This window comes from Anopheles ziemanni, chromosome 2 (genome assembly GCF_943734765.1).
Source record: "Anopheles ziemanni chromosome 2, idAnoZiCoDA_A2_x.2, whole genome shotgun sequence".
Classification (NCBI taxonomy): Eukaryota; Metazoa; Arthropoda; class Insecta; order Diptera; family Culicidae; genus Anopheles; species Anopheles ziemanni.
Window position 1 is genome coordinate 70,914,289 of NC_080705.1, and position 27,312 is coordinate 70,941,600.

Genomic DNA, 27,312 nt, shown 5'->3' on the forward strand with positions numbered 1-27,312 from the left:
ATCTTCAGCAAATGTTTTCACAAAATAATTCAAAGCAACTAAACTTATGATTCTATTCTTAACGTTAAAGTTTAATTTTGGTCAATTTAAAAGTGCGGGGCTAAGGTTGAGCTGTTTTGATAAATGTTCAAAAGCTCGGCCGTACATCGAGGCGATCGAGGTCGTACGCAACTGTTAATTCCGAACCATGAGTTCCACGGCTCCGAACCATTTTTTTCCTTCCTAAAGAGACCAATCCTCTACAGATTTCCCGTGCTACACGCTGCCACAGGAAGCATTACAAATTGAAATATATATATCTAGCGCCTTCTCACTCTCTTTCTTCGTAGCCTTTTGTTTGTTTGATTCCTATATAAAGCCTATTTATCAACATCTACCGTTTACGTTACGTGAATTATAGATTAAAATTGTGACGAAATGAATCAGCACATCAGTTGAGGGGGGAGGGTGTAGGTGGAAACGAACGTCAGCCCGTTTTAGGCTCCTTCGTGCGCTTCCGCTACGTGCGATTGCCAGTCGTACGCCGATATGAAATAGGACGAGCACATGTCGCACCGAAACGCCGAGTCGAGCGAGTTGCCATCGTTGCTCTGCAAAGAAAAGGTACATTAGCGGTCTCATTCAAGCACGGTTCGCGATAAATGCCTTACCGAGATGCGTCTCCGTTTTACCAAACCCTGGTCCATGATGCAGTGGCCCGACACGTGCTGTACCCAGCCCGTCGGCGTGGTGAAGGATTCGTGGCATAGCTGACAGTTCAATCGGGAGTAGACTAGCTGATCGAGCGGCGTTCCTAGCTGATGGTCGTCGTCCTCGTTGTCCAGATCAACGCATGGCTGATCGTCCATGGATGTGTTGGGTAGATTCAGCTCGTCGTAGTCGAACTCGATCAGCGCTTCCAGCTTCGAGCCGTTCTCATCGTTCGTACCGATCGGACTATTCGTGTGGGTGCTGAAGGGCGAATTCCTCGAGCCGGGAGATTTTGTTACGATTTCCATCATCGACTCATCAGACGTCAGCGTAACCATGTTGTCCAGCTCCTCGATGATGTCCCTTGGCGGGGAACGGATTTTTTCGGGTGACTTGCGTTGACTCAGTGCTGGCGCGGGCGTCGGCGTTGGCGGAGGTATCGATATCGGTGTCGGGGGCGATGCTGGGCAGGGTGGCGTGGGGGCTCGGGAGGTACGCGAATAGGCCGGCGATGGTGGCATCGATGGCGGAGTATCGGGATGTGGCGTCTCGGGAGCTGTTACAACAGGCGGTGGAGGCACCACCGCCGGCGGCAGCTTCTCCGTCTTCGAGACCATTTTCTCTTTACTGGGTTCATGTATTTCCTTCTCTTTGTCCGTCTGTCCGTCACCATCGATGGCCGTTTGCTTTCTTTGTTCGGTCGTCACATTTAGCTGCACGCTCGGACTCTGTTTGGCATGCGCCGTATCGTCCCCGATTTCTTGCTTCGGTTCTTTTTGTTCCGGCGGAGGTGTGACTGACTTTTCTGCGGGGCGCACAACGGGTTCGGCTTGCTTCTCAGGTACGGGCAGTGGCTTTTCGGGAACGATCGTCGGCTGCGTCGCCGGGGGTGTCTTTTCACCGCGTCCGGAATCCACTGACGGCGGGGGCGTGGGTGAACGCGACGGTGTTGGTGTCGGCGATGGCGTCGGTCGGGGGGAGATTGTGTTCTTGCGCTTCCGCGGATTGCTGACCGGTGGCGTCGGGTCCATGCTGAGATTTTTCGTCACCGAAACCAGCGGCATCGAGACGAGTCCCGGATGGCCCTTCTGGGACAGCATGCTCGGTGCCATCTTTTTGCAGAATCCATAGATACGCAGCAGCTCGCCGCACTGCATCACCTCGTCCAGCATTTCGGCCGGCACGATCGCCTCACCGGTGTACATGTACTGTAGTAGGCAGTGCGTTGCCGAGCGTGTTATCATCGGAGGCAACACGATCGGTATGGTTTGCAGCGACAGCAGGTTCGCCTTTTCGAACACATTTGCAAAGTACTGAAAGAAAGAAAGTCATCCCGATAAAAGGGGGCAGAAAAAAAACAATATGGAACATTTATGATGAAACTTTTTCACCGGGAAGTTGTACGACATTGCAGCGGGGAAAAAGGGAAACAAAAACAAAAGTCCTACCGAGCTAAACGTTCCCAGGATAAGTCTATGTGCCGGAATGGCGATGGTATCTTCATCGTTGCAGACAAACAACAATACGTCAGCATACCGATCATTTCTGTGGGGAACGGAAGAAAGGTTGATTGCGTTTGTTGATCGACGGTCGGTTGATTGGTTGATTGATTGAAGACTTCTTCTTCGAGCGGCCACCACCGTTCGAAACGTGACAAACGCTACTCACTTGCACAAATTTGCCAACGAGTTGTTCAGATTTGGCTGATATTCGTTCAGCTTCAGGTGATACTTGTCCGGTATCACTTGTCGCACCGGCGAAACGTGTCTCCTATTGATGTCGTAATTCGCACCGAATGGTATGCTTGCGCTGTACTTGTGACGCTGGTAATGATGATGTTGATGGTGATCGTAACCATTGTGGTAGGACTGTGGGCTCGGCATGCTGCTCATGCTGCTACCGCTTACACTCCGGATCGTCGACGATCGTGAGTGATAGTTCGTCCCGGTGACGTTTCCCATCTGATGCTTCTTCTCTTGCCGCTGCTGATGCCTTTGGTGGCTGAGTTCAGCCTGCGCTTCCTTAGCGTCCCTTTTCTTTTGCGCGTCGGTAAACAGATCGTGCAGCAACGGGAAGTAGGCACAGGCACGGTGTGCATTTTTGTTGCGGGATCGGGACGCTTTGAAGTATTGCTTCCGCAATGTGCGCAGCTTTGTTCGGATCTGATCCGGCGTGCGGTACGTCCCAATGATACGCAGATCGTCCGCCACGACCTTGAACGTGTCCAGTGCGCGAGACTTTTTACCCTCCGGTTGACACAGTATTTGTCCTGCAACGAATGAAAACAAGCATCAGCGTTGGTTATCACACCGCGTACCTTGAGCTAGCCGTATCAGGTGGGCCGATTTGTCAGCAACACAATTTCACAAGCCACCATAACAACGCGACGTCATTAACTCACTTTCTTTCAGGATGGCGATCAAATCTTGGACCTCCTCCTTTGACCAACTGTTTTCTTCATCCATGCCAGGTCACCGAATGCTGCGGGACGTTGGAATGGGAAAAACAAACACTCCTTTCGAAGAAACTGATGCCCTTCTAGAACGCACGTTCCCAGGGAAAATCCGAGCACCGTTCAAGGATCTGATGACAACACACTTTTCACTTCACGCACTCTGATTTCACTGCTCCACCTGCCGCAGTAGAAGCGTTGGTAGGGTTTCTTCCGATCGGAAAATAACTTTCACGGTCACAGGTAAACTTTACTGCCAATCAATGGTCGAGAGAAGCACTACTTTATCCACCAAACAATGGTTTTACAGGAGAATCTTTTCTACCCGAATCGTAAATAACGCCCCCAGTACAGCTCTGACGTACGTAACGCGAGCGGTGATGGTTTTACCCAAAGTGTATGCAAGAGGAAGGTCTATATGTAGCTATACACTGCATCGCTATAGTTTTGGCATTAGCATCTCACTTTATTTACAAACAACGTTGAGGGCTTTTTTACTACATAGTCTTTGCGTCATGTATGTTGATGTTATTCAGTTAATCTACTTTCTGTGCCACTAAAGGACCTTTAATAACCATTACCTTCTGTTCACCAAACTCATAACCGTACATTGTTTCCGTTCAATTGAATTAATTAATTTTACGAAGTTCCATGCTTCAACCTGCTTTTTACACAAACCTCCGTCAGGATCAACGGTGAAATGTTTCACAATAAAAATCCCAAGTGACAGAAAACACGATTTAGATAATTTTCGCCAGGCTTAGAAAGGGGCTGCATAGAAGATTAATAGCAGTCTTATTAAACCAAAATTGCAAGTGTGTGCGTGAAAAATGAACCCACCGTGGGTGCACTGATCCGATCCTTACTATTAAAAATTGAACCCTTCCATCCCAACTCCGGAACTGACAGCCATCAAATCAAAACAAAATATATATTCGAAGGTTCATATCCGTTTTATTCAACGACTAGTACAGTTGCTCTGGAATATTTTCTTTTCGTGTATCGTGTTCTCGCAATTCGTAGTATGGAAAAAAATAAGACGAAAAGGTAAATATAGTTAAGTAAACATATACAAAAATAAGATGTTAACGTTTAACTTACGTTTGTTTACAGAATAATCTTCCCCGACGAGCTGGAATCCGACATCACCGCAATCGCTGCACCACCAAACATCACCAGTGGACCTGCACCAAATCGTGCTGCTCGTCTTGTACTTCCTGTGTCGCTACCACAGAGAAGACCTGGTCCTGTTTCACAGGCTGCTCAGTACCTTCCGATGATCAGATCGCCGTCTCCAACAGTATTCCATTCCTCGGCGACGCAAGCATCAAATCTAATTGCAAACTTGGGTCTACCTGCATCATTCCGGCTAGTACGTCCTGCCCCGTTGCCCCAGATCAGACCTGTTTCCTCGTCGACACAATCATCGGAAATAATAGCCAAGCTTGGTTTACCAGCATCATTCCGGCTAGTACGTCCTGTCCCGCTTAAAAAAACACAGCCTCTACAACCATCCTCCAGAAATAACATCCTCGGGAAAGTAAACGCTGCAGTTTCATCACCTTCCAACACCCAGCCATTGTTGTTGAAACCTGCTGCACCATCATCATTCATCGTTGTTCGTCCACCATCCACACAGCCCGTCCAATTGACGCTTAAACCCGTTGCGACATCGTCCGAAGTATCGTCGAGCGCAAACTGTGGACAACATGGATGTAAGGAATTCCAGCAAACGGTGCTAAAAAAATTAACCAAACTAGAAAATACTCTTGGCAACCTTCGATCTCAAACGGATTACCTCGCAGACCATAGGTGTTGCACATCACGGGACGAAAGTTCTGCGATCGTCCTGCCAACGATTAGGACTCTAGAACAATTAGACGAATTCGACAGACAACTCTGTGAAGAAGAAAATTTTAACAGAATAAGTCAACATTTAAATATAAGAATAGTTTGCTGTGATGCTAAAAATCGAATGAACGACGCTTTGCGTTTGTTGTTCGACAGAGGCTTTCTAGTCGAATGTAGCTGGATGGGTGGTAGAAAAGATCATAAGAAGATTGCTTTCAACAGCTATATAAATGTATTAAAACTGTTTCGACATGTAGGTGCAAATGATAAATTTATAGTTAACGATATAGATGTAGAGAAGTTTATAAAATGCAAGTTAAAAAATGCTAAGAGTAGCTTTAAAAACTATACAGGGCAGCGGAAAAGTACATGCAAGGCAAACCATAACCGTAGAGTTAAGAAACAATAGATATATTTTAATAATTATAAACGACAATCTGTGTTACCCAAGTGCAATGCAATAATAAATGTTCCTATTTTCCGTGATAAATGCTATTATTGACGTTACATATTGAGAAAGTTACATGACTGTCTATTGTTAATATTCGTTAGTTTGGTTGTAAAGTATGTAGAAGGGGAAATAACAATGTTGTTCCAGGTTGGGACGGTGAATGAACTGCAACTAACTTACATCTAATGTGTGTTACTGATATTTGTACTTCCTTTGTTGGTATTGCCTCATTAACTTCATAAATAAGTAAGTTTGTAGATGAAAATAGCAAATCAGAGTCATCTTCTAGTCTCGAGTCTAGCTCAAAATTAAACATTTCTATCGCAAAGTGGAACTGTATACCAAAAATAGTGTAAGGAGGATTTCGTAGCACTTTCCTGAATTTGATTACGGCATTTTGTTTTGACAAAAACCACTGGTCTCTAAATGTTGGTCGAAGTAAAAAGTGCGTATTCACGTATATGCCAGCACGATTTATGGTTAATTTGGGATACCGCTGTACACTACTCCTGCCAGCAACATCCCGGTTGGCCTTTTCTTCTGATCGAGCAGCAACCTGTACTGCACATCTGAATCCCGATCTCACCCAACGCTTAATTTTTTGCAGATGATTTTCAAAACAATATGATGAAAAATCATCGAGAGGTCCAAACTTAAAAACTTCCGCAGCCACATGTTGGATGTTGTGGACATTGCTCGTTAAATGTTCACGGCCATAAATTGACCCAAATTCGTTCACAAATTTTTCCAGAAACTCGCCAGCTTTAGGCCAATATTTGTAATGGTAAGAAGATGACAAAATCGTAACACCACAAAAAAACAACAAAAAGTGATCAAAAGTCGATTCACTCACTAAGTCTTTCAGGATTACCAGACTAGCGTAATGAAGAAAAGATCGGTATTCCGTACCTTTCCAATCTTTCAAATCTTTGAATCCCCGCATTCTACGATGCACCTCAAACGGGAGCTTCATTTTACGTAAAGCTATAGAAGCTTGTTTTTGGGCTTGAAAAGACCAACGGGGAAGATTTTTAAATTTCCCGTCCAAAAAACCTCGCAGAATCTTACGAGTTACACCCAAATCTATCAAATGTAGACGATCTCCGACTACAACATCTTCAACAATATCAAAGTTTACGAGATCTTCAAGTGGCGATCGCCAGCGTTGATGATGCTCTGGACATTCTCTGGATCTAAAACCAGAGTCTGTCCGGGGGTTAGCTCCAACAGAATCAAAAATTACTTTCCTGTGTTGTTTTGAATACTGTCCAACACACGAGCACTTCAAGCAGCCATGGAGTCCGTTGAAGCTGGTTACAGCTATGTATAGGAAATCAAACAAATTAAAACATCTATATACTACCCTTTAAGTTGTGCTGACTTACTTACCTTTTAAAAACGCCCGAGCTGGTGAATCGGCGATGATTGCCCGAATATTGAAGTGAACATTCCTATCTCCAAACTGAATGCCTCGTTGGCTCAGCTCATTCGCTTCAACAACAAACGGCCTTAAGAAGGGTTCCAGGTCATTCGGTTTAGAAGATCCACAAAACATAGCTATCATCATAATCGGAGCCTCTGGTATTTGTTCCATCTTCATTAATATCGGCCAAACCTGTGTTGAGGAACTTTTATGCAAAGGAAGTCCGTCGACCGACACCTGCACCGAAATACGATCCGTTTCGGGTGTCGCTGATCTTAAACAGCAAAGAAAAGGTATGTTACAAATTACAACGAAATTCAACAAAAAATAATGATAATCAAAACACTCACCGGTAATAGTTGCGTAGAACCTTCTCTATGCCTTTGTACCAATATTCTCCACCAGCAACCGCTTCAATTTCTTGTCCAATGCTGGTGGAGGTTTTCATCAATGTCCGCGCATCTTTGGGCAGCTCATAATCCGTTCTTATGCGAAAGATGGCTAATATTTCATTAACCGATGCGCGGGATTCCTCGTGATCGACTGCCCAGTCTCGTAAACAATCATTCACGTCCTCGTGATTGCTGCAGTCATGAGCATTCCGATATTCGCGCTCAACCCCTTCTTCTGCGGCATGAACATTTCCATAGTCCGATTCTGTGCCCAAGTCGTGCATTCCTTCATCGCTTCTGGTGCTTGATTCTAAAAGTAAAACAAAACATAAATTAATGGTTTTGAGCGTGGGCATATTTCTACTAGACGTAAATACACATTCGACTATAACAATCCATCACAACGCATTGATTACCACATTACCACTGCGTTCGCATATATTACACGAACCGAATATGAAGAGCTCATGAAGCACAAAGTCAACACTTCACGGAACATACGCGATTTATCCATATGCAAAACGGTTTCGAAACATTGCACATGCATCGAGCTTTGAGCTCACTGATCATTCTTCACAATACATAGTTTCTCCTCAATCAATCAAATTCAAAATCAAATCAAAATCCTAATCAAATCGCAGAAACACGGCAGAATTAAATTAATAAAACATCATTTGACTTACCAACTTCGACAGCCTGCATCATAACAATCCGGCTCGGCCCTGGGCAAACGTCCTGCTCGTCTTCAAGTTGATCAAAATCTACTTCAGCTTGCTGTTTAATGCGCCTTCTGTATATTTTACCACTTTTCCTGTTGTCCTGCGTAGACATTTCGCTTAATAAAGTTGATAAACTTTTATTAACGTTGAACAAGTCCGAAAGAAACAAAGTCGCGATATGGAATGAAAACACAAATGACAGCTCAAAACTGATGCACAGCCATTTTAGAAACAGGTACAAGAAGAAAACATTCATCAGTCCGTGTCTGTACACGGCGATACGAAATTCCGCACCCATACATTCAAGCATCGATGGGATTTAGGTCAATTTCACTGCATTTTTCAAAAATAACCGTCAATTTTGTCACCTGGGAAGACGCGCGTGCACCGCGGTGCACGTCAATATATGTTTGATTGATTCAGCGCAAGGTGTATATGTAGAACAGAAAAGCGCGTCGCTTCGAATGGTAAAATTTGAATTGTAAATGTGTAACTGTGGAATAAAGTATTCGAAACTAATGTGAGAATACAACAGAATAATTTGCAGAAACAAACCAAATCCTTTATGCGATAGGACGAGACATACATTTGGTAGTATATCTAAGGATACGTAACTGATTACTGGCATTTTCGAGAGCTCGGTGTCATCACGTGCATCTCCGGGCTATGTAGGTCGATAAATTTTTAGTGATTACGTATAGGATAGTTACGTCGCGTGTCATCATAAGATCATTCTACAAATAACGAACAATATGGTCGAATGGTCGATTACTAACACACACTTATTATTAAACTGTTCATATTTTACTTATTTGATTGAAAAAAGCATGCAATTAGTATCATGGTTATAGAAAGCCGCGTCAGAATAAAGAGTAACCTCTTAGAAATTCAGAATTGCTTTCCAGTTCAGGTGGGAATGCAATCATTGTCAATGCACTTCCTACATTAATTTTGAATGCTTTGACCCACAAAATTACGCGCATGACACTGGATAAGAGTATCATCTACGAAAATCCTACTAATACAGTCGAGGCCACAAAATAAAGAAAAAAAATATCAATTGTGCGGAATCTAAGAAGACTGGTATGTGTCTAGCTTGTGTTTCCACTTTAACAAGGTTCATCGTCACTTCACGATGCTTCCTGTCCTGTCCTGTCCTCTCGAGACAGAGATGGACGAGTTTTTGGTGACAAAGTTCGATTACTTGAAACAGCCAGTTCTGTTTCCGTGTGGGTATTCTGTAAATGAAGTATCCATTCGGCTGGAGTTGCATAAAATGTGGAGCACAAACCACATTTTAACGGAGCTGTTTCATCGTTGCTGGTTCCCTATAAAAGGAAAGAAGAAGAAAAATTAGCGATTGTTTATATACGGTTTACTGGTTATTTACCTCTTGTCGTGGTCGTTTTGATGGATGATATTGAACCATTTCGCTATGAACTTTGATGTGCCGTACTAACTCGCTAGGGGTAGTGAAACGTTCACTACACAACTCGCAAGCCAGTGAACCTTGGAATGTTGGTTGGTCCGTAGAGGGCAATGGTGATCTTGAATCTTCGGCAGTACAATCTTCTAATTTAATGGTAGCCTCCGAAATAACCAGTTCTCTGCTATTTGCTCCCATTGGCAGCACTTCATTGTCAGTGGGTCCTAAATCACCGGCGTCATAATCGTTCCACTCAACATTTTCCATTTTCACATCCATTAAATTGAACTCCTCCGCGGTACTGCGATGTTCTTGGATAGTGCATGGAGGTGTTTTGGTTTTTTCCATTGCATGCTGTATTTGGTTGTTCTGCCGAGGGTGGATGTTTTGGGAATTTTGTTTATTGATGCCAGATCCCCCTGTGTACCCACCGGTGCGAGAGATCTGTGCTCTCTCGTTTGCACAGAATCCACGAATCTTGAGTATTTCTCCACCACGCAATACCTCGTTTAGAATATCGTTCGAGATGGTCGATTCTCCGGTGTACATGTACTGAAGCAATACTTCCATCGAACGATAGGTGATATCAGGAGGCAGTACTATATAAGTCATTGCATTCGATGGTACGATGCTCTTATCAAATATGTTTGCAAAGTACTGTTATATAAATAAAAACAAAGTATTACACAATCTATTTGTCAAAGCGATCGATAATTTCTCTCTCACCAAACTCGCAGACCCAAGAATGAATTTGTGGGCAGGAATTGTATAGTTCTCTTCCCCATTGCAGGTCAACAGCATTACGTCGGCGTAGCGATCATTTCTGTAACATGCAGCAAAACCGTTACATACGTGAATTTATCAACGTTATCATATTCATATTATATTTGAATTTATCATACGTTGTATCTCCACCATAACTACTCACCTGTAGAGATTTGCGAGCGACGCATTTATGTCCTGCGGATGCGAATGCGATTTGAGGTTATATTCTTCAGTATCGTTCCGTAACGTTGTATGCGACAATGCTGGTTCGAATGATGTCGGTGCTGTTTTTGAAGGAATCGTCAAAATCATGGTATAGTTTTATCATACACATCACATCGTTCATGGAATATCTGGATACATACCTGGTTTATAGGAGGTTTCGTCGAGTGTTGATGATGGCGGAGATGATAACTGTTCCGTGACCATTTCTATATTTGGATGTTCTTGAACCAAATGCATCTCCAAACTGGAAGAGGAACCATTCGTCATAGCAATTTTGCTACTACAGTACACACATTCTGCAGATATCCCATTATCAATGCTTGTAAAGTGCTTCCAAATAGAAGCCGTTGTGGACGAGGATGCTATTTGTTTTAAAACGTAGAAGAACATTAAAAATGTTTTGCTAAACTATTGCAATAGAATAATACTATTTTATCGTTTGATACTAGTTTCCTACATACCTTGTCTGTCGTCAACTTCGGTTAATGCATCACGCGCAGCAAACATTCGCTTCATGTACATGATGGCTTTAAGGTGCTTGATTTGTAAATGTCGTTTGAGGTTCGATGTTCCCGAATATTTAATATTCCTTCGACAGTGCTTACAGTTGGCCACATTCTTTTTCTCCGTTCGAGTGTAATGTTCCCAAATTGAACTAGGCCTTAGTGGAATCTTTCTTACTGAAAATTTAATAAAGCATCATTCGGCTAAGTTACCCAGTCCAGGTTCATTCAGTTGTCCCACCTATTGAACACACAATTAGCGTACACGCGTAATGGTGGGATATACAACGTACCTGTTGCTTGGACAGACTCATTCGTTTCATCGCGTATCGAAGTTACTTGTTTACAGTCCACAAAGATTGAGGGATGAATTTTCACCAAATGTCGTTTCAGGTTGGATGTTGAACCCCTCGAGTACACAATGTCCCTTTGGCAGTGATGGCATTTCGCAGTCACCCCATTTCCGCTACGCGAAAAATGACTCCAAATGGGGCTGGTTTTTGCTAATGTTATAAAAAATCAAATTATTCGTGTTTAGAAAAAGTACCTCCATGGGATAATGAAGTATTTACATACATGGTCCATCGATAGGTGCATTCGATGTTTCCTGTACTTCGGATATAACTTGGGAGCGATTCATCAATATGGATGGGCCTACCGAAGATCTGGAGAACGCGTCTACAGAGGGTCTCACTTCTGATATAATTTGCGTTTGCGACGTTGATGGGAGTTCAATGCTTTTGTTGGCTTTACCTTGCCCGTCGGCAATGTTTTGCGTATCATTTACAACTTGCATATATGTTGGATGTTTATTCCCCAAATGGCGCCTTAGATTGGACGAGGATCCTTTCGTGAACGCTATGTTTTTGCCGCAGTACAAACATGTTGCTAAATTTTGTTTGTCCGTCCGAATGAAATACTTCCAGATGGGGTTGTTGACCGCCATGATTGAAAGAGGTTTGTAACAAGGAATGTTTTATCTAGCTTACACGACACAATTCTCACACAAATATTTTTATTTATTCTCTGTAATGTACGATTACTTTTCACGGAGAACTGATCGGGCAAAACTCTGTTGTTATATTTTGATGTTGATGTTGCTTTGCATGTTTTGCTAATTTGACATTACAGGAAGATAACAATTAGGCCAAGGTTATCGGAACAAAGCAATTCTTTTGTTTTGGCAGGTGCAACGAGCAACGGCAGTCGTGAAACATTTCGAACATTTCCCTCGTTTGAATATGTACGTTGGGATAATCCATCCTTAAGTAATAAAACGAAGAATACGCGATTTAACGTTGATTTACGGAGCATTAGTTTATTCAATCAATACCCACAATGAAGAAATCTTTTTACATGTATACAAATTCTGGTTAAACTATACCCCTTTTTAAAATGATCCTCATCAGCCATTTCTGTTGTTTATAGTATATCTATAAACAAAGTCTAGTCCAAAAGTTCAATCAAATAATAAGAAAGAGGATAAGCACAACAGGTAACGACTGCATTCTGTACCTGGCATGGTGTCCTTATCGAAAATCGCAAAAAGTCTAGTAAACCTTCTTCTTCTTCTTGGCGTAACGACCTCTTGGTCATGCCTGCCCGTTAAGGGCTTACGAGACTTGTTTCCCTGTTGTACGTGGATAGTCAGTCCTCTCGTACAGGGGAGGGTCCGGTCTCGGTTGGGATTCGAACCCACGCCGTCGAGGTGGTGAGCCCCGGCGCTCATGGGCCTATTTTCTAACCGGCGCTACCGCTCGGTTGTCGCGGACCCCCATCTAGTAAACCTCTGCAGGGTTAATCGCAGCCGATGGTCGTTAAGGAGAACACGCTGAGAGTACAGGTAGTGCCATTAAACCAGAACAGATTGAGCACTAGCCATCGACTTAATCAGAGCTACAACTTTCACGGTCGGTTTGTGATGACATTGACTCCAAGTCGTCCTGCTGATTGTGCAGTGTCCGCATGTGCCGAACGAAGTTAGATTTGACGTTGAAGCCCTTGTTACATATTTCGCAGTGAAATGGTGTTTCGCCTGCATCAAGGTAATAAACCAAAAGACAATCGTTATACAATTGCATTCCGTTGACGAAACATTTCCTACCTACCGGTATGAGTTCGTTTGTGGATAGCCATACTAGCATACGAAGGAAATGATTTTTTGCAAACAGTGCATTGTTTCTCCTGCTCCGATGTGGTCGCATCGCTAGCAGCGGCTGTTGACGATCTGCGACTTTTTGTACGACGTCCTGGAAGAACGCGGTTGTTCGAGGCGGCCAGTTCGGTTTCCGTGTGCGTGCTCTGTATATGGCGGACCCAATCGGCGGGCGTAAAATAATATGTCGCACATAAATCACACCTTAATGTGGCCGTTTCATCGGTATCCGTGGCCTACAGAGAGCGTGAGAGGGAGAGAAGAACGAATTATTCATCTATTTAAACACTCAATATTCGTAAGCTCACCTCTTCCGTTCGACGGCGTCGTTTCGGTCGATTTTGTGCCGTTTCGCTATGACCCTCGATGTGACGGACCCATTCGCCGGGGATAGTAAACGTTTCACTGCAAAGCTCACAAGTTAGCGGAGAGTACGTTAGTGGTTCTGTGGATGGGGATGGGGATTGTATCCACGATGATTCCGCATTATCCGTAGGAACGTCGTCACACCCTTCAGATTTAACTTCTGTTCGCGAATCGAGCTGGTCACCATTTCTTTTTGCAGCTTCATCGGTTTTCCCAGGTGCTTCTGAACTTTCAGGTAGAACCAATTCTCCCGCGTGAAGATCACTCCACTCAACCGGTTCCGCCTTTACGTTTAGAATGCACAATTCCTGCGGTAAACTGTTTGGTTCCTGTGTGGTCTCAACGTTAGCAGATCTTTTCTCCACATTATTATCATTGCCAGGATTTTGTTTATCGACATAATTTCGTTGACAGTAGCGATTCTCATGCGACGTGCCTTGCAATCGTTGCTGCAAGCTATCATCCTCACCTTCACCTTGCGTTGAGTGATCAAATCGCTGACTCGAGTTTTCTTGATTTTGAACAGAAACTGTCCGCAACCTCGCGCCTTCCGTAGATGTTGCTCGTCTCCTTCTGGCCGGATCGATTGCGACATCGCGATTTACTTGTATCAACGGAGTAGCCTGCGACGGTTTCTGTTGAACTGTGCTGTGGGATGCCTGTTGTGCTGGTAGCGTTACGGTGACCGGGCTGACGAACCGTACGTTGGACTCTCCCACGTATCCATCCGTGCCAGATGTTTTAGCACATTCGTTCCTCCACAGTCCATGAATCTTTAGTATTTCTCCACCACGCAGTACCTCCTTTAGAATTTCGTTTGAGACAGTCGATTCCCCGGTGTACATGTACTGAAGCAATACTTGCATCGAACGATAGGTAAGATCAGGAGGAAGAACTATGTAGGGTATTGCATTCGATGGTACGGAGTTCTTATCGAAGATGTTTGCAAAGTACTGTTAAATTTACAAGCAAACCATTACAATGCAATCAAATTTTCTATGGAATTGAGCATTTGTTCCTCACCAAACTGGAAGTCCCAAGAATGAGCTTGTGCGCAGGTATCGTATAATTCTCATCCCCATTGCAGGTCAGTAGCATTACATCGGCGTAACGATCATTTCTGAAAAACATGATCGCAGCGTATTAAAAGAATAGAGCTTTGTTTAAGCTCACAAATATTTTGACTCACTTGTAAAGATTCGACAACGATACATTTATGTTCTGTTGATGTGAAACCCATTTTAGTTGATACTTCTCGGTACGGTTTGGTGCCATTTGTGACATTCTTTGGACGTCTCGTTCCGGTGGCGTGTTTTCTGTGATGGAAATAATAGCGAAAACAATTGATCAACATCGTCCTGCTGATAAGTCCGTTACCGGAGATCGTTGATAACTTTCATTCGGGTGCCTTGAAATGATTTAGATATTAGATGGATATTTTTAAGAAGTGAAGTACGTACGATGTAAGCGCGCAAAACAATCCGTTTCGGTATTGCAGCGCGGTTTAGCAGTGGTTGAGGAACGGCTACTTGTAGGACTACTTTCGGCAACTGTTATTGGACTTGTTGAGGGGGTCGTAACAACATCGTGGGCCGTAACAAGGACATCGTGCTGCATATTGTGCGCCACCATTTCGTGATCACTTTCTGCTGACGTTTGACCGGTTTTCGGCACAACCGGATCACGCGAAACGGACATGCCTGCATTCAACAGCTCTTCCTTCGGTTTTACATCGATCTCTTCCTCCAAATCAGATGCGGATTCATTCAAAAAATTTAGCTCAGGTATGCATTCTACATCCTCCTCATCACTGCTATCACTCATGTCAGCGACCGTTTGAATCCACAGTTTCAGGGTTTTATTTTTCGCCTGATGCGACGCTTCCTTCACGTGATTCAGTTTCGTGGAAGTTAGACAATAAAAGTAGGAAATTCCTCGTTTCCCCCACACATCATCTTCAGAGGTGTTGAAGAGCAGGCAGGGCCAGCAGTAAAGCTTCTGTTCTCGATCACACCCGGTCATCCAGTCGTGCTCGGCCAGGTCGATGTGTACGTGCCGTGCCCGCATAAGGGGCATCTGTGCCGTTGGCCGTCCATTCCGTACGATTCTCTGCTGGCTCTCTTTGCTCAGTGAAGTGAACGGTATCTTTGCCAGCGTGCAAACAATGCAGTGAAACGGGGACGGTTTTGCACAGCTCATTTTGTTTTACGAACTAAACCGAAACACCGTAAACACCATATACAATCAATGATACGAATCGCTTTCCTTCAGCACCTTCCGCTCAATCCCGTTACCGTGGGTCCACTGTAAATTGTTTTTGCTTTGCCAATGCCCGATTATGAGCAAAAGTCTCACTTATTTTGAATAATGATCGATTTCAACGCGTTGCCAGCCAAATCGCACTACCGCGAACCAAACTTGAGTCGTCGAATGAAGAACTTTCCACAATTGCTTGGATTTTGGATTCTCCTGTTTTATTTTGACAGAATGGGATGATTGGAGATGGGCAACTTCTTGTTTTTATTAACACGGAGTAACTGGCTCATTGTTTACAGCTCTTTGACTATTTACTTAGCTACTTGAATCCGGATGTTCTTGCTTCGAGAGCGCTGCGATTTGCGTTTTACGAGTACATATTAGCGATCAAAACTCAGTGACTCAAAAAAGGCTGAAAATGTATTCTCAAAACAAGCCCTTTGTTAAAATCCAAAGCTACACCTAAAACAAAAAAAATAGATTTTTCTGCCGATCAGATCCGAGAACCAAGTTGACCACCCCTATATTGCTTTTTAGCGGTCATTTTGACCGATTTTTGAGACGCATAACTTTTCTATTTTTAAAGATTTTTTAAATCTATAAACGGCTTGGGTTTATAGAATACATTGTTTAATTATAAAAGGCGCGAAGAGCTCAAATTAACTCTTTTTGCGGCATCAAGCTAGCGGAATGATGACCAGGTGCATCAAAAAATTAAACACACTAAAACATAACCAACAAATAGCTTATGCGAATTCTTGTACTACAGTATAATTATAATTAGCCAGACATGTAAAAACACATGTACAGATGAAAACAAAAAGAATTGAAAGGAACCGAACCGTTGGCGTGAATGAAAATTGACAGTTAGGATCGATCGTATTCATTCGAATAAAAAACAAAAAAATATGAATCTTTCGTAGAAAATTGTGATTTTCAATACAAAATTGTTTGTTTCTAGTCCTACTTTTCAGGATTTTCACTTGATGATAAAGATTGCCAAAGCATGATAAACATTGCTCGACGTTTTTATTTTAAATCACAAGCAAACTCAACTTCTCCTTGCTAACGGTCGGCGTAACAAAATAGCAATTTTAAAGAGTTTTTCTGCGTTTGGCAAATATTTCGTCACTGCCAATAGTTGATATTCTATGGTAAATTCAATTTCGTATGATAACTTTACTACAGTATTATTTGATCATTATAACTTAATATTGCCATACGACCAAAATATGTCACGAAGTTATTTCGATGTTTTACTTCCGTTGCTTCCTGTGTTAATTGCATGAAATTGATTAAACAACCCATTTTATCCATGGTACTTGTAGTATCCAGTCAACCGATGGCTGAGTGGAGAACAGGAGTGTGCCTGGTGGCTTTGTTATTTTCTCGCCAAACTTGTTTAGCCACATCGCGCCGATATATCGATTGATTATCGATTACTTTCGCCTGACGCATTGCGAACGCGGGTGTCTCGCAAAACAATTTTCGGGGGCTAGGCCAACTAGTAAGACAATCTGTAGTTTATTCAATTAGCACAATCACATTCGGGTTTTATGCTCAATTAATACATATTTTAAATGTATTTACGAAAGGGATGAGTGTGCAGCTGTTGAGAACCATTTCTTGGTTGTACTAGAAAGGAAATAAAACTCCGTCCCTCCCATCAGCTACGGATACTGATAAGCTATCAGCACACTGTGTTGATAGGTTCAAATGCTTCTGATTTTTCATAAAATTTAGTTAAAACGACTACAAAATATATAAATGAATAAGGGAAATAATGCCGGTCATAATGTTCCTCGCAATACACTGCTTTGCACAGTTCCCCACATTTGTAGCACCGTTTTGCCCCTCCCTCATAACCATACTTATACTGACCTATAATTAGTGAAAGGACTTAAATCTCGCACAGATCCTTTGGAAGCACTATCACCGGCAGTAGTTAGAGAATAAGTTACCAATCCCGCCTTAATTCCATCGCAAACAGACCACAGTATCAAACAGGATATGCACACTAGACCTCCCGCGTGCCACTCGCAGGGATCCGAAGCGTTGGTATCATAATAAACAGAGAGAGAGAACTAACAACAGAGAATAATATTTTCTTTTGAGATGAAAAGATGAGTGCAAAGGTGGGGTGGATGCCTCCGTTGAAAGATTTGAATAAATGTTTATATTTTAAGATGAATGGTAAAATGAAGATGCAGTACTTTGTTGGCCTGTGGTATGATAACAGTAATAAGTTGAGAGGAGGAAAAAACTAAAATTGAATGAAATTCCTACGTTGAAAACCCTTTTCTTGTATTTGTTTTTTTCTTTAACACAGTAAGCATTTTGATTTCATTTGATCGCCTAGTGTCAAGGCAAGTTCTGTTCTGTACCACCCTGTGTTGAGAAAACGCTTAAGACTCGGTCTGCTACATTGCTTGTTGAAAGAACTAAAATTGTCTCGAAACAATTATTCAATAACTTTACAATTTGTTTGACAGACTTTCCATAATCAATCTCTTATCATTTCGCTACATTTTGTCGTTTAAGCTACTATACCTGCAATACTTTGAGGAAATTCTGGGAATCACAAACTTTCTGTCCAATCCGGATCGGTTCGAACCTACACAGCAGTGTCGAGCGATTGTCAGTGGACTGACGAATCGTTCAGTTTGCATATTTTGTTTATGTTGTACCAACGCTTGGTTCGGAGAAGGTGGAAGCCACTACGCGTGGGACAAAAAAAGAGCATAATTAGTGAAGAAAGAATTGCAGAAGTGTGAAATTCATTGTAGCATTGTCGCCGACATGGAAATGTACAAGAAGAAAAAGAACCGATGGTCTATTTCTAAGATTGAACTGCTGATCGATCTGTGGGCCGAACATTACCGTGAGCTAAAGTCGTGCCGAAGAAATGACCACGTCTTCGTGAAAATGAAGCATAAGCTAGAGAAAAGTGGCTGTAAGGTCACGGTAGAAGATATTCGGATAAGGATCAATAACCTTTCGGCTAAGTACAGGTACCTACTGGCGATGCATAGTACGGTGTTTTCGTTGGCCGCACTGATCCAGACAATTATCCAACGTAAGATCGATTAACAATGCCTAATTACTCGTGCATTCACAGGAAAGAGTCGATGCTAACGCTGTCTGGTGGGTCACCCTCGAGATGGCCACTGTTTAATAAAATTCACAACATTCTAAGCAACGACACTACGCTGGACGAAACTAACGAAACTCAGGAGGAAAGCATGGAAGGTGAGTGAAATGTTGTGCTAGCGCGATACAGATTGCATGGGACAGCATAGTGTATGCCATTGTTCTTCACGCATCAAAGCATGTCATATTTAATGACCCCCTTTTCAGTAGGCCGGGTAACACGGCTTTAGCGTGGAAGAGTATTCTTATTCATTGCACCTGTTCCAGTTATATTGAATTGGAACCACATTCCAAAAATTTTATTTCGAGCATTTTGATTACTCCATATGATATGAAATTGTAGGTATTATTATTTATCTAACTATTATTATTATCGTTATTTTTTTTTCTCCGTGTCAGAAGTTCCGGACAGCCGGTCGAAGGTGTATCAGCTGAAATGCAACTATCGGCAAGAAAACATTGATAACTTTTTCACCGATCTGTATTTGTAAGTAAATATAATATTTTTTGTTACTTCGGCCAATGCTAACACTAAAAATCCTTTCTTATTATTTTCCAGCAATCCTCGTTACGCGGATGTAACTCTAGTTACCTGTCATGAAGGAGAAACATTCGCCATTCCGGCACATAGAATGGTGTTGGGAAACTTCAGTATGGTGAGCATCGTCCGCAAGACGATTGGCAATCAGGCAAAGGCTAAAGTTAAAATCGGTTTTTCTTGGTTTTCAGTATTTTGCAAACATTTTCGAAAAACTGAATGTTCCCCAGAACTCGAATACTTACATCGTGCTGCCGGCGAGCGTTTCCCACCAGACGATGCAAATCCTAATGCAGTACATGTACACCGGTCAGTCGTCCGTTCCGGAGTACAATGTAGACGAAGTTCTTCGCAGCGGCGAATTGCTAAAGATTCGCGGCTTTTGGAGCGAGAATAAGACGACACCCAACATCCAGCAAACCTCAGGCGCAGGTCAAAAGCGTCGCACACCTGGCGTGGAACCTCGTAAAGTGCATAACCGCCAGCCAGGTACCTCATCGCAAGATACCAGCGAATCTAGCCGACCGCATGCGGCTAACAGGCCAGCGTTGCAAACCGATCTCCACTCGGAAGTGGCTTCTGATTCGGGGACGTCGGCTCTGGACTCTCTGGATGAACAAAAACGGCTCGCTATAGCAGCGATCCAGCGGGATTTGCACGCCAGTTCGATGCGAGCGATGGCTCACGGTGCGGCAGCGCTCTTCAGTAGCAGCATGTCCGACGTGAAGCAAGAACCAACGGAATGGGACGACCTGGACGATGATAACGACTCGGACGAAGACGTTATGATTCTACCGGAGGAGGCTATCAAGTCGAATGATACTCAAGACGGAAACCAGCAGCAACCGTTGCAATCGATGGCGATTGAGAAAGGTCAACCGCAATCGCACTCGTCGACGCAGCCACCACCGACCGTATCATCACTCGTCTGCGATCTATGTAGCCTATGCTTTGGAAATACCGACGAATTACTCCAACACATCATTAGTTCTCATGGTGATCCCACGGAAGTACTGCGTAAACGAAGCCGCCTAACCGAAGATGTGAGCAAACGGTCTTTCAGAGGCACTTGTTTTATCGTCTCCATTTAATGGTGATGGCCCAATACGTTTCCTTCTAATAATATGCTGTTTTTTGCTTTGTTCTCTTGCAGGAAAATCCGCTGACTAATATGCGCTGCGATTTTTGTGGGAAGTTCTTTTTGTCTGCCGTTGACTGGGCACAGCATGTCATGCAAGCGCACAATGATCGTACCGGGGAGCTGGAACAACAAATGGCACAGCTGGCTGGTATGATTGCACAAAATGGTTTATTGCCCTGATGATCCTTCATTGAAAATCATATTGTTTCTTGTTTTTTTTTTACCAAACAGAAGCCGACCTGCTGCCCAGTATTAGCAAAGTTCGCTCCATCGCATCCACAAACACTGCAGAGTAATGGACATTTACATGACGTGCAAGACGCGCAGAAGAAAGATCACCTCGAACCACTTTTTATATACTCCATTTTAAAGAATTTCTTATAAGTTGACTCATTATTTCCCTACGTTTTTAACGGCTATGAAAATTGCTTCTCTAGAACAGTGGCTAACAACAGATTTAAACAAAAGTTACGAGTAGATAATTTTACAAAGCACTAGATTTAAGCATTACAACCTAAAAATGTATCTAGAGTAGGACAGACTCATGCACAACTGTCTTCGAAATATAAATTTTATTTGATTCACGATAAAAGAGTATTTGGATTTGATATGAAATGAGAAGGGGAGCCTTCCTTTCTTTTGAATCTTTTTCTTTTTTTTTTTTTAGAATTATAGGCATCTTGCAAGCATTGGGCTCTATCCTGATGTAACCTAATCTTGCAATATAAAAGTTCTAATCGCCATTAATTCGAAAACAATTAAAACTTTCTAACGGTCATTTTTAGCAAAGGTTTGCTATGAGGAACAATGAATTTAGGAACCAATTTGTAATTGTTTTCAATGCAATCATGTTGTGTGGATGTCAGTGTTGCCAAACGGCGTAACTGGCTGTAGTACGGAATATCGTGATTGCCCACAAAAATACTCTCCGTGACTAAATTCGTTAAGTCCGTAATCATTGTTTATCCCTGTGCAATTATTCTTCATTGCTTAAATTATCAACATTTTTCACCATTCTACATTCTCTACGATTGAAAGAAAGTAAATCTACACAACCATTTTTGTTTACCATATGAACCACCCTGTGCCATGTTTCTGCTGTCAAATCGCGGTGCTCGAAAACATAGCGTCTTTCAAGTGCCATTCATGTCGGGACAGTGAATTGTTTGTTTTGTTTTACTACTTGCGGCGAGTTTTGCGCTATAATTTAAAATTAGTGAAACAATTTTAGCGAATAATGAGTGCTGAAGAAAACGTTAGAATTAAAAAGAAAAATCGGTGGACCCAAGCCATGCTGGAGCATTTGATTAAGCTCTGGGGCAAATACTACCCAGAGCTGAAAACGAATACTCGCGGACACGACAAGGTATACGCCAAAATTATCGAGGATTTAGCGATGATTGGTTGGACCGCGTCCATGGAAGATATCCGTGGACGGTTCCACAATTTAGCTGGGAAGTATAGGTAAGGTGGAGTGGTTGGCCTTGTGGTCAGAATGTAGCATAAATCTGCTTTTTTTTGTCTTTGTTTCAGGAAGGAAGCAATCGCTCAGTATATGACAGGCAGGCAATCTCAGTGGCCATATTTCAGTAAGATGGCTCAATTTTATGAGTACACAGTACCAGCAAACCAGCCCAGGCTGTACGACATGTCCGAATACCTTGAGCTGGATTATATGAATGAAGACACGCTGGACTTGGAGGAGAATGAAAGAGTGCTTGTACAGGAAGGTGAACTATCCGATGAGGAACATCTCGAAGAGCAGTTTGAAGAGGGAAGATCGGAGATTGATGACTGGCCATCGGAACAACTTGAAGACGAGAACATGGCCGATGAGCAGCTAGCTGAGGAGCCGCTTCCTGAGGTATCACCCATAGAAGTGATAAAGGAACCATCCGAACCAGACGTTGATGTTGAACCGAGGGAAGAATCACCGAGGGCCGAACGTTCCAGCACGCATGATGAAACGCAGCATGTTGACAACAGGGAAAAAGAGGCATCCGTGAATGTTGAAGGTACGCAAACATTTTTTTCTCGGTTTGAAATCTTTGATGTTCATTTGCGTTGGACAATTGTTTGATTCTCCACGAATATTCGTTATGAAAGCATGCGTGGCTCGGTCAAAGTGGAAGCTGAGTAGAATTTGCTTAGTTCGTATTTAATTATACTTTGTTTTTGTTCGATTTTAAAAGTTTTAACTTTTATGAAAATCTATACATATTTGATCTCAACTTATACCGATAATATATTATTTTTAGCTGAATTACTTGCATCATCTCAGAAAGGGAAACTTTATCAATTGAAGAGCACTTATCGCTACGAAACTATCGAGGATTTTCTACGTATTTTATACAGGTATGACAGAGTAGTATTTATTGAGTATTTGTTTGATCAACTGGTTGGATTGTGGTCCCATTTTAGCAATCAATTATACACCGACGTTTCAATCATTACCTGTCATGATGGTGAAATATTTACGATACCGGCCCATCGACTTGTTTTGGCCAATTTTAGTCCGGTAAGCTCTGTTGAAGTGTCTTCGACTTATACAAATTAACACTACAATGTTACTGTTTTTTTCGTAGCATTTTTCCAATATATTTGAAAAACTGAAACCAGTCGCAACGGTCGGAACGATATCACTGGTTCTTCCACCGGATATTTCTCATAAGGTCATGCAAATACTGTTGGAATACATGTACACTGGCTTTTCGCATGTTCCGGAAGAGTTACTGGATGAGGTGCTGCGGTGCGGAATGCAGTTAAAAATACGCGGATTCTGGAGCGAAAAAACAGGAAAACTAGCCGTCAAACGACCAACAGGGAGCGACGAAGAAGGAACGAGCAAAAACCCAAATGAACGAAGGGCTGCTCGTTCGCGGACCGATAGTTTATCTTCAGCAGTCCACGGAGGACCAAGTCTCTCCGGTAGACGATCGTCTTGTGACCAAGCGGGAGATGAATTGGATGCGCTAACCGAGGTGTCGTCGAACATTGGCGATGATCTGTTGCGCTCAGATGTAGAGGATACCCGAAACAATGACGATGATGATGATGATGACGACAACGATGACGATAATGAGCATGATCGTAGACATCGTGGAAAAAAATTGGTTGACGATGACGACGAAGACGATGAAGACGACGACGAAGACGACGATGACGACGATGACGATGATGACGATGATGACGATGATGACGACGAGGACGACGACGAAGAAGACGAGGACGAAGACGACGACAGCGACGACGAGGACGATGACGACGCGAGACTGTTTGAAGATCGGCAAAAGCACCAACAAAAGCAGGAGACTAAAAATACACCTAAGACAAAGATTCCCACGCAGGCCATGGATATAGAATCGTTAAAACGAGTGGAAAATCTCGATTGCAACGGAAAAGCCGAGCCCAAACTCGGTGAATTTAGTAAACAATTGAAACGAAACACATCCGCCACCAACGCAACCGAAGAAAGGGTGCCTCCAAAACGTGGCCGGAGAGCTTCCGAAAATGCGTTGGCCTCACATTACCACCCTCCAACCTTACCTTCCTTCCCTCCAGACGGTGAAGGTAAAAACAGTAAGCCGATCAAATTGAAACGGCACAATTCGTTGACCTGTATGATTTGCCGCGAACGATTCGCGACCGCCGACGAGTGGATAGGCCATATTGAAGACGTGCATGCGAAAGAAGTTGGTGTGGTGGACAAATTGTCCACAGACAAGCACATAACGATGCTACAGTGTGACCTGTGCCAGCAGTATTTGGCCTCCGAGCAAGGCTGGTTGCGGCACGTGCTGCGGAAGCATACAGATGAATACCCGGACTCCTAGCTGAACGAGATGGGGGAAAGAGGAGGGCCGTTTGAAAAAATTTCCTAAAGTCGACTGGACAGGCGGTAGCACTTACAATCTGAGTGAGGATCAAATACGACGTTTTCACTAAGGGTTAGTAGAATAAGTTATTTTTAATTCAATAGATTCATATATATTTTATTTTCATTGTAAATCGTACATTGTACATGTTTAAGGAGGAGACTTTCCGACATCAGGACAGAAGGTGCGTGTGTTTGGATGCGAATCAACCAACCACGTTGCTTTCTTTACATGGTGCTCTAGCAAGACTCTAGACAAAACGTACAAAAGATCGTTCGGATAAATATAGAAGACAGCAATGTTTTCACTGATAAAAAAGTTTTTATTGCAAATTAACCAAAAATTGTTAAGATGACTCTTCACACTTTGCAAGGTAGAGTAAGTGTACCGGTTTTGGTCTACCCCTAATGAATGCTTGTGTCCATCAGAAAACTGTCGTATTGTTAGTAAGAATTCGTTTTCATGAGATATTCTTTCTTTAACTTTGTACTCAAAAAGTTAAGAAAAATTTATATTTAGGGATATTTTAGGGATTACCAAATATCAATATAAACCGATGGATCATATTGATGTACTTATATAGTTCAAATAACTTTGCAAGCTGAACTTGTTTTTTACAGTTCGAAGACAGTTCGTTTAATCTGTTGGAAAACAACAGTTGGTTGCTTTTAATGCGACGAAATAATTGAAAATCGATTAACTAAAACATATTGCTCAAACGATTCAAGCAAGCTCAACTTTTTTTTACAGTTTCAAGAATTACAATTCTTATTTTGTTCCCTTTAATTCGTTGAGTAAATTCCTTCCATTCGAAGACATAATTTAAATCAGATAAAAAAAAGTTCTTAATTAAACAGCACGAAAGATTCTCGAGCGTTCTACTGATATTAGTTGAGACAAAAATGGTACACTTCCCCAATTTGTTGCAAACGTCGCTTTTCATTGAATTCTTTGGAATTATTTTTATAATGAAAGTATCGTAAGGCATCGTTGTTGAAAAATGTTACGGAGTGAGTAAAGTTAACAATACGAAAGTGCAATTTACCCTGAGATAAAGAGGGGGCAGTAATATGAATGGCTCCCACTAGACATTTCTAATGGTTTCGCTCAAAAACTCCTCAGTGCGACCAAAAAACTTCTCAACTTTGTATGGGCCGGGCCCGGCTGACACAAAATTTGAAAATTTTTCAAGCCTTCGAGCAGTTTTTACAGTAGAATTGCTTTTTTGAGCTCCTAATTGTGTGTCAGCCCGCCTCGGCCTATACAGAAATGAGAAGTTTTTTTTTCCCGTTAAGGAGTTTCCGAAAAAGAGAAACCGTTAAGAATGTCTAGCGGGATAGCGTTGCCCCTTGGCACGCGACGAAACTTAGAGGTTGTCGTTGGACTCTTGGCCTGGTACTGGCTTGTGGGTTGCTTCATTCCTACGCTTCAGGAATATGGCTACAAAAACACCGACCCCGATAAGCAAGATGATCGCAAAGATGACCGATACAATGACCACCGTTGAAGAACCGCCTTCTCCACCTGTTTCCGATCCCGGTGAAGTTTTTGGTGTGTCTGGCACAGGTTGCGGTGCTTTAGTAGGCGTAATTACAGGTGGGGTAGGTCTGTCTTCCGGTTTTTGTGTCGGTGGTGGCGGGGGTGCATAACCATCATTTTTGCAACATAATCCGTCCATCACTTGGTATCCTATATTACATTGCGTCGAAGTTGTAGTAGATGTTCCGAGGATCTCAACATTCTTGTCTTTCAGTTCGTCTAGGAACGCTCTCATAAATTTACACGCTAAATTCATTGCTCCAATGTTGATCTTCCTCAGTGCTGGTAAATCATCTCGAATATTGGGACTCACGGATAGTTCATTCATCAATGTGTTGTACATGTTAAGTTCCTCCAATTTTGGCAGGCTTCTGAATATAGACATCTCGAAGTTTGCCGGAATAATTGGATTGCCTTGTAAGTCCAGCACCTTCAGGTTTGGCAGCACGACAGCCTTCTCATTTTCAACATAGTGTATCTGGTCGTTGGCGAGGTTCAGCACCGTTAGATTGGGCATATGCGCGAAAGCACCAAAGTCGATAGTTTCCAAGCTTGAGGCAATGCCCGTTTCACTCAAGCCCAACTTCTCCAAGCCAACTAAAGCGGATAGGCTAGCTAGATCTTTGAAATCGGAGTTTTTACCTAAATACAATTCCTTCAACGATTTTCCTCCATCGACAAGCAACTGCCCAATGCTGTTGCCTTCTGCGTACACCTCCTTCATACCGTTTTTGATCGTCAGCTGTGTTAGATGCGCGTTGTTGACCACCATAGTTTCCAAACGTGGAACCTGAGCGAAGAAGCTATCCGGGATGCTGGTGAGATTCGAGTCCACGAAGGCGACCCGTGTTCCGATGGGTTGTTCGAACACCGGTTCGGCGACGCCACGGTGCCAGGTGACATCACGAAAGACACAAAAGCGGTTTGTTTCTGTTGGCACGTGCGTAAGTATCTCCTCCGTACATTTGATCGCTTTCGATGATGGTAGGTAGAAAAACACTGTTGTTACAAGAATTGCAAACCGAAACATTTTGCCTGATTTTTCGCTAAAACACTTAACATGAAGCGAAACCGCCCCGGAATATTTATCGCGATCAATGCAAATGACGATGACTCATAGGAATTTCTGTCATTTTTAGCGCAAGCGTCCCTTCGGCTTGGCCAAAGTTTGGTGATAGGAAGGTGGGTATAGAAGGTTCCAATCTACAGGGTGTATATACAACACCCGTAAAGCATTAAGCGATGCTAACGACCGAAAATATGGTTAACCGATTATGTAACGCTGAACTTATCAATTATCAATTAATTTATGAATGTATGATAAAGTAAAGGGTTTAGTAACGTCACGGTTTCTTTTTTGAAACCCAAAATCAGCCCAATGCCGAAGGAAAATTT

General features: G+C 42.7%; 6 protein-coding genes across 7 annotated transcripts; 2 read left to right on the top strand and 4 right to left on the bottom strand.

Annotated features, from left to right (window-relative positions):
* Positions 1-49: 49 nt before the first annotated feature.
* On the bottom strand, positions 50-3,155 carry LOC131294234 (uncharacterized). Its single transcript, XM_058322279.1, has 5 exons — positions 3,092-3,155; positions 2,359-2,959; positions 2,139-2,235; positions 651-2,003; positions 50-590 (listed from the first exon to the last, which is right to left on the bottom strand). Exons 1-5 carry the CDS (start codon positions 3,153-3,155, stop codon positions 477-479), a joined length of 2,229 nt encoding a protein of 742 aa, XP_058178262.1. The 3' UTR covers positions 50-476.
* Positions 3,156-8,809: 5,654 nt separating this feature from the next.
* LOC131294235 (uncharacterized) lies at positions 8,810-11,876 on the bottom strand. Its single transcript, XM_058322280.1, has 8 exons — positions 11,474-11,876; positions 11,191-11,400; positions 10,856-11,074; positions 10,535-10,756; positions 10,333-10,453; positions 10,131-10,227; positions 9,369-10,061; positions 8,810-9,306 (listed from the first exon to the last, which is right to left on the bottom strand). Exons 1-8 carry the CDS (start codon positions 11,841-11,843, stop codon positions 9,109-9,111), a joined length of 2,130 nt encoding a protein of 709 aa, XP_058178263.1. The 5' UTR covers positions 11,844-11,876; the 3' UTR covers positions 8,810-9,108.
* Positions 11,877-12,716: 840 nt separating this feature from the next.
* On the bottom strand, positions 12,717-15,645 carry LOC131294836 (myoneurin-like). The gene is made up of 6 exons (XM_058322884.1): positions 14,879-15,645; positions 14,608-14,734; positions 14,442-14,538; positions 13,361-14,371; positions 13,006-13,288; positions 12,717-12,932 (listed from the first exon to the last, which is right to left on the bottom strand). Exons 1-6 carry the CDS (start codon positions 15,615-15,617, stop codon positions 12,784-12,786), a joined length of 2,406 nt encoding a protein of 801 aa, XP_058178867.1. The 5' UTR covers positions 15,618-15,645; the 3' UTR covers positions 12,717-12,783.
* Positions 15,646-18,386: 2,741 nt separating this feature from the next.
* On the top strand, positions 18,387-21,089 carry LOC131294829 (uncharacterized). 2 transcript variants are annotated; one of them, XM_058322875.1, is made up of 7 exons: positions 18,387-18,685; positions 18,793-18,923; positions 19,224-19,311; positions 19,384-19,480; positions 19,554-20,405; positions 20,516-20,651; positions 20,735-21,089. In XM_058322875.1, the coding sequence occupies exons 1-7, from the start codon at positions 18,474-18,476 to the stop codon at positions 20,797-20,799; spliced, it is 1,581 nt and encodes a 526-aa protein (XP_058178858.1). In that variant the 5' UTR covers positions 18,387-18,473; the 3' UTR covers positions 20,800-21,089. The 2 variants fall into 2 exon arrangements, with proteins under 2 accessions (XP_058178858.1, XP_058178859.1); XM_058322876.1 differs by having other exon boundaries at positions 19,227-19,311.
* A 636-nt stretch (positions 21,090-21,725) lies between these two features.
* LOC131294236 (uncharacterized) lies at positions 21,726-24,679 on the top strand. Its single transcript, XM_058322281.1, has 5 exons — positions 21,726-21,967; positions 22,037-22,518; positions 22,762-22,858; positions 22,925-23,021; positions 23,089-24,679. Exons 1-5 carry the CDS (start codon positions 21,741-21,743, stop codon positions 24,334-24,336), a joined length of 2,151 nt encoding a protein of 716 aa, XP_058178264.1. The 5' UTR covers positions 21,726-21,740; the 3' UTR covers positions 24,337-24,679.
* Positions 24,680-25,743: 1,064 nt separating this feature from the next.
* Positions 25,744-26,947, bottom strand: LOC131294237 (uncharacterized). Its single transcript, XM_058322282.1, has one exon. It carries the CDS (start codon positions 26,945-26,947, stop codon positions 25,745-25,747), a length of 1,203 nt encoding a protein of 400 aa, XP_058178265.1. The 3' UTR covers position 25,744.
* Between the last annotated feature and the right edge of the window lie 365 nt (positions 26,948-27,312).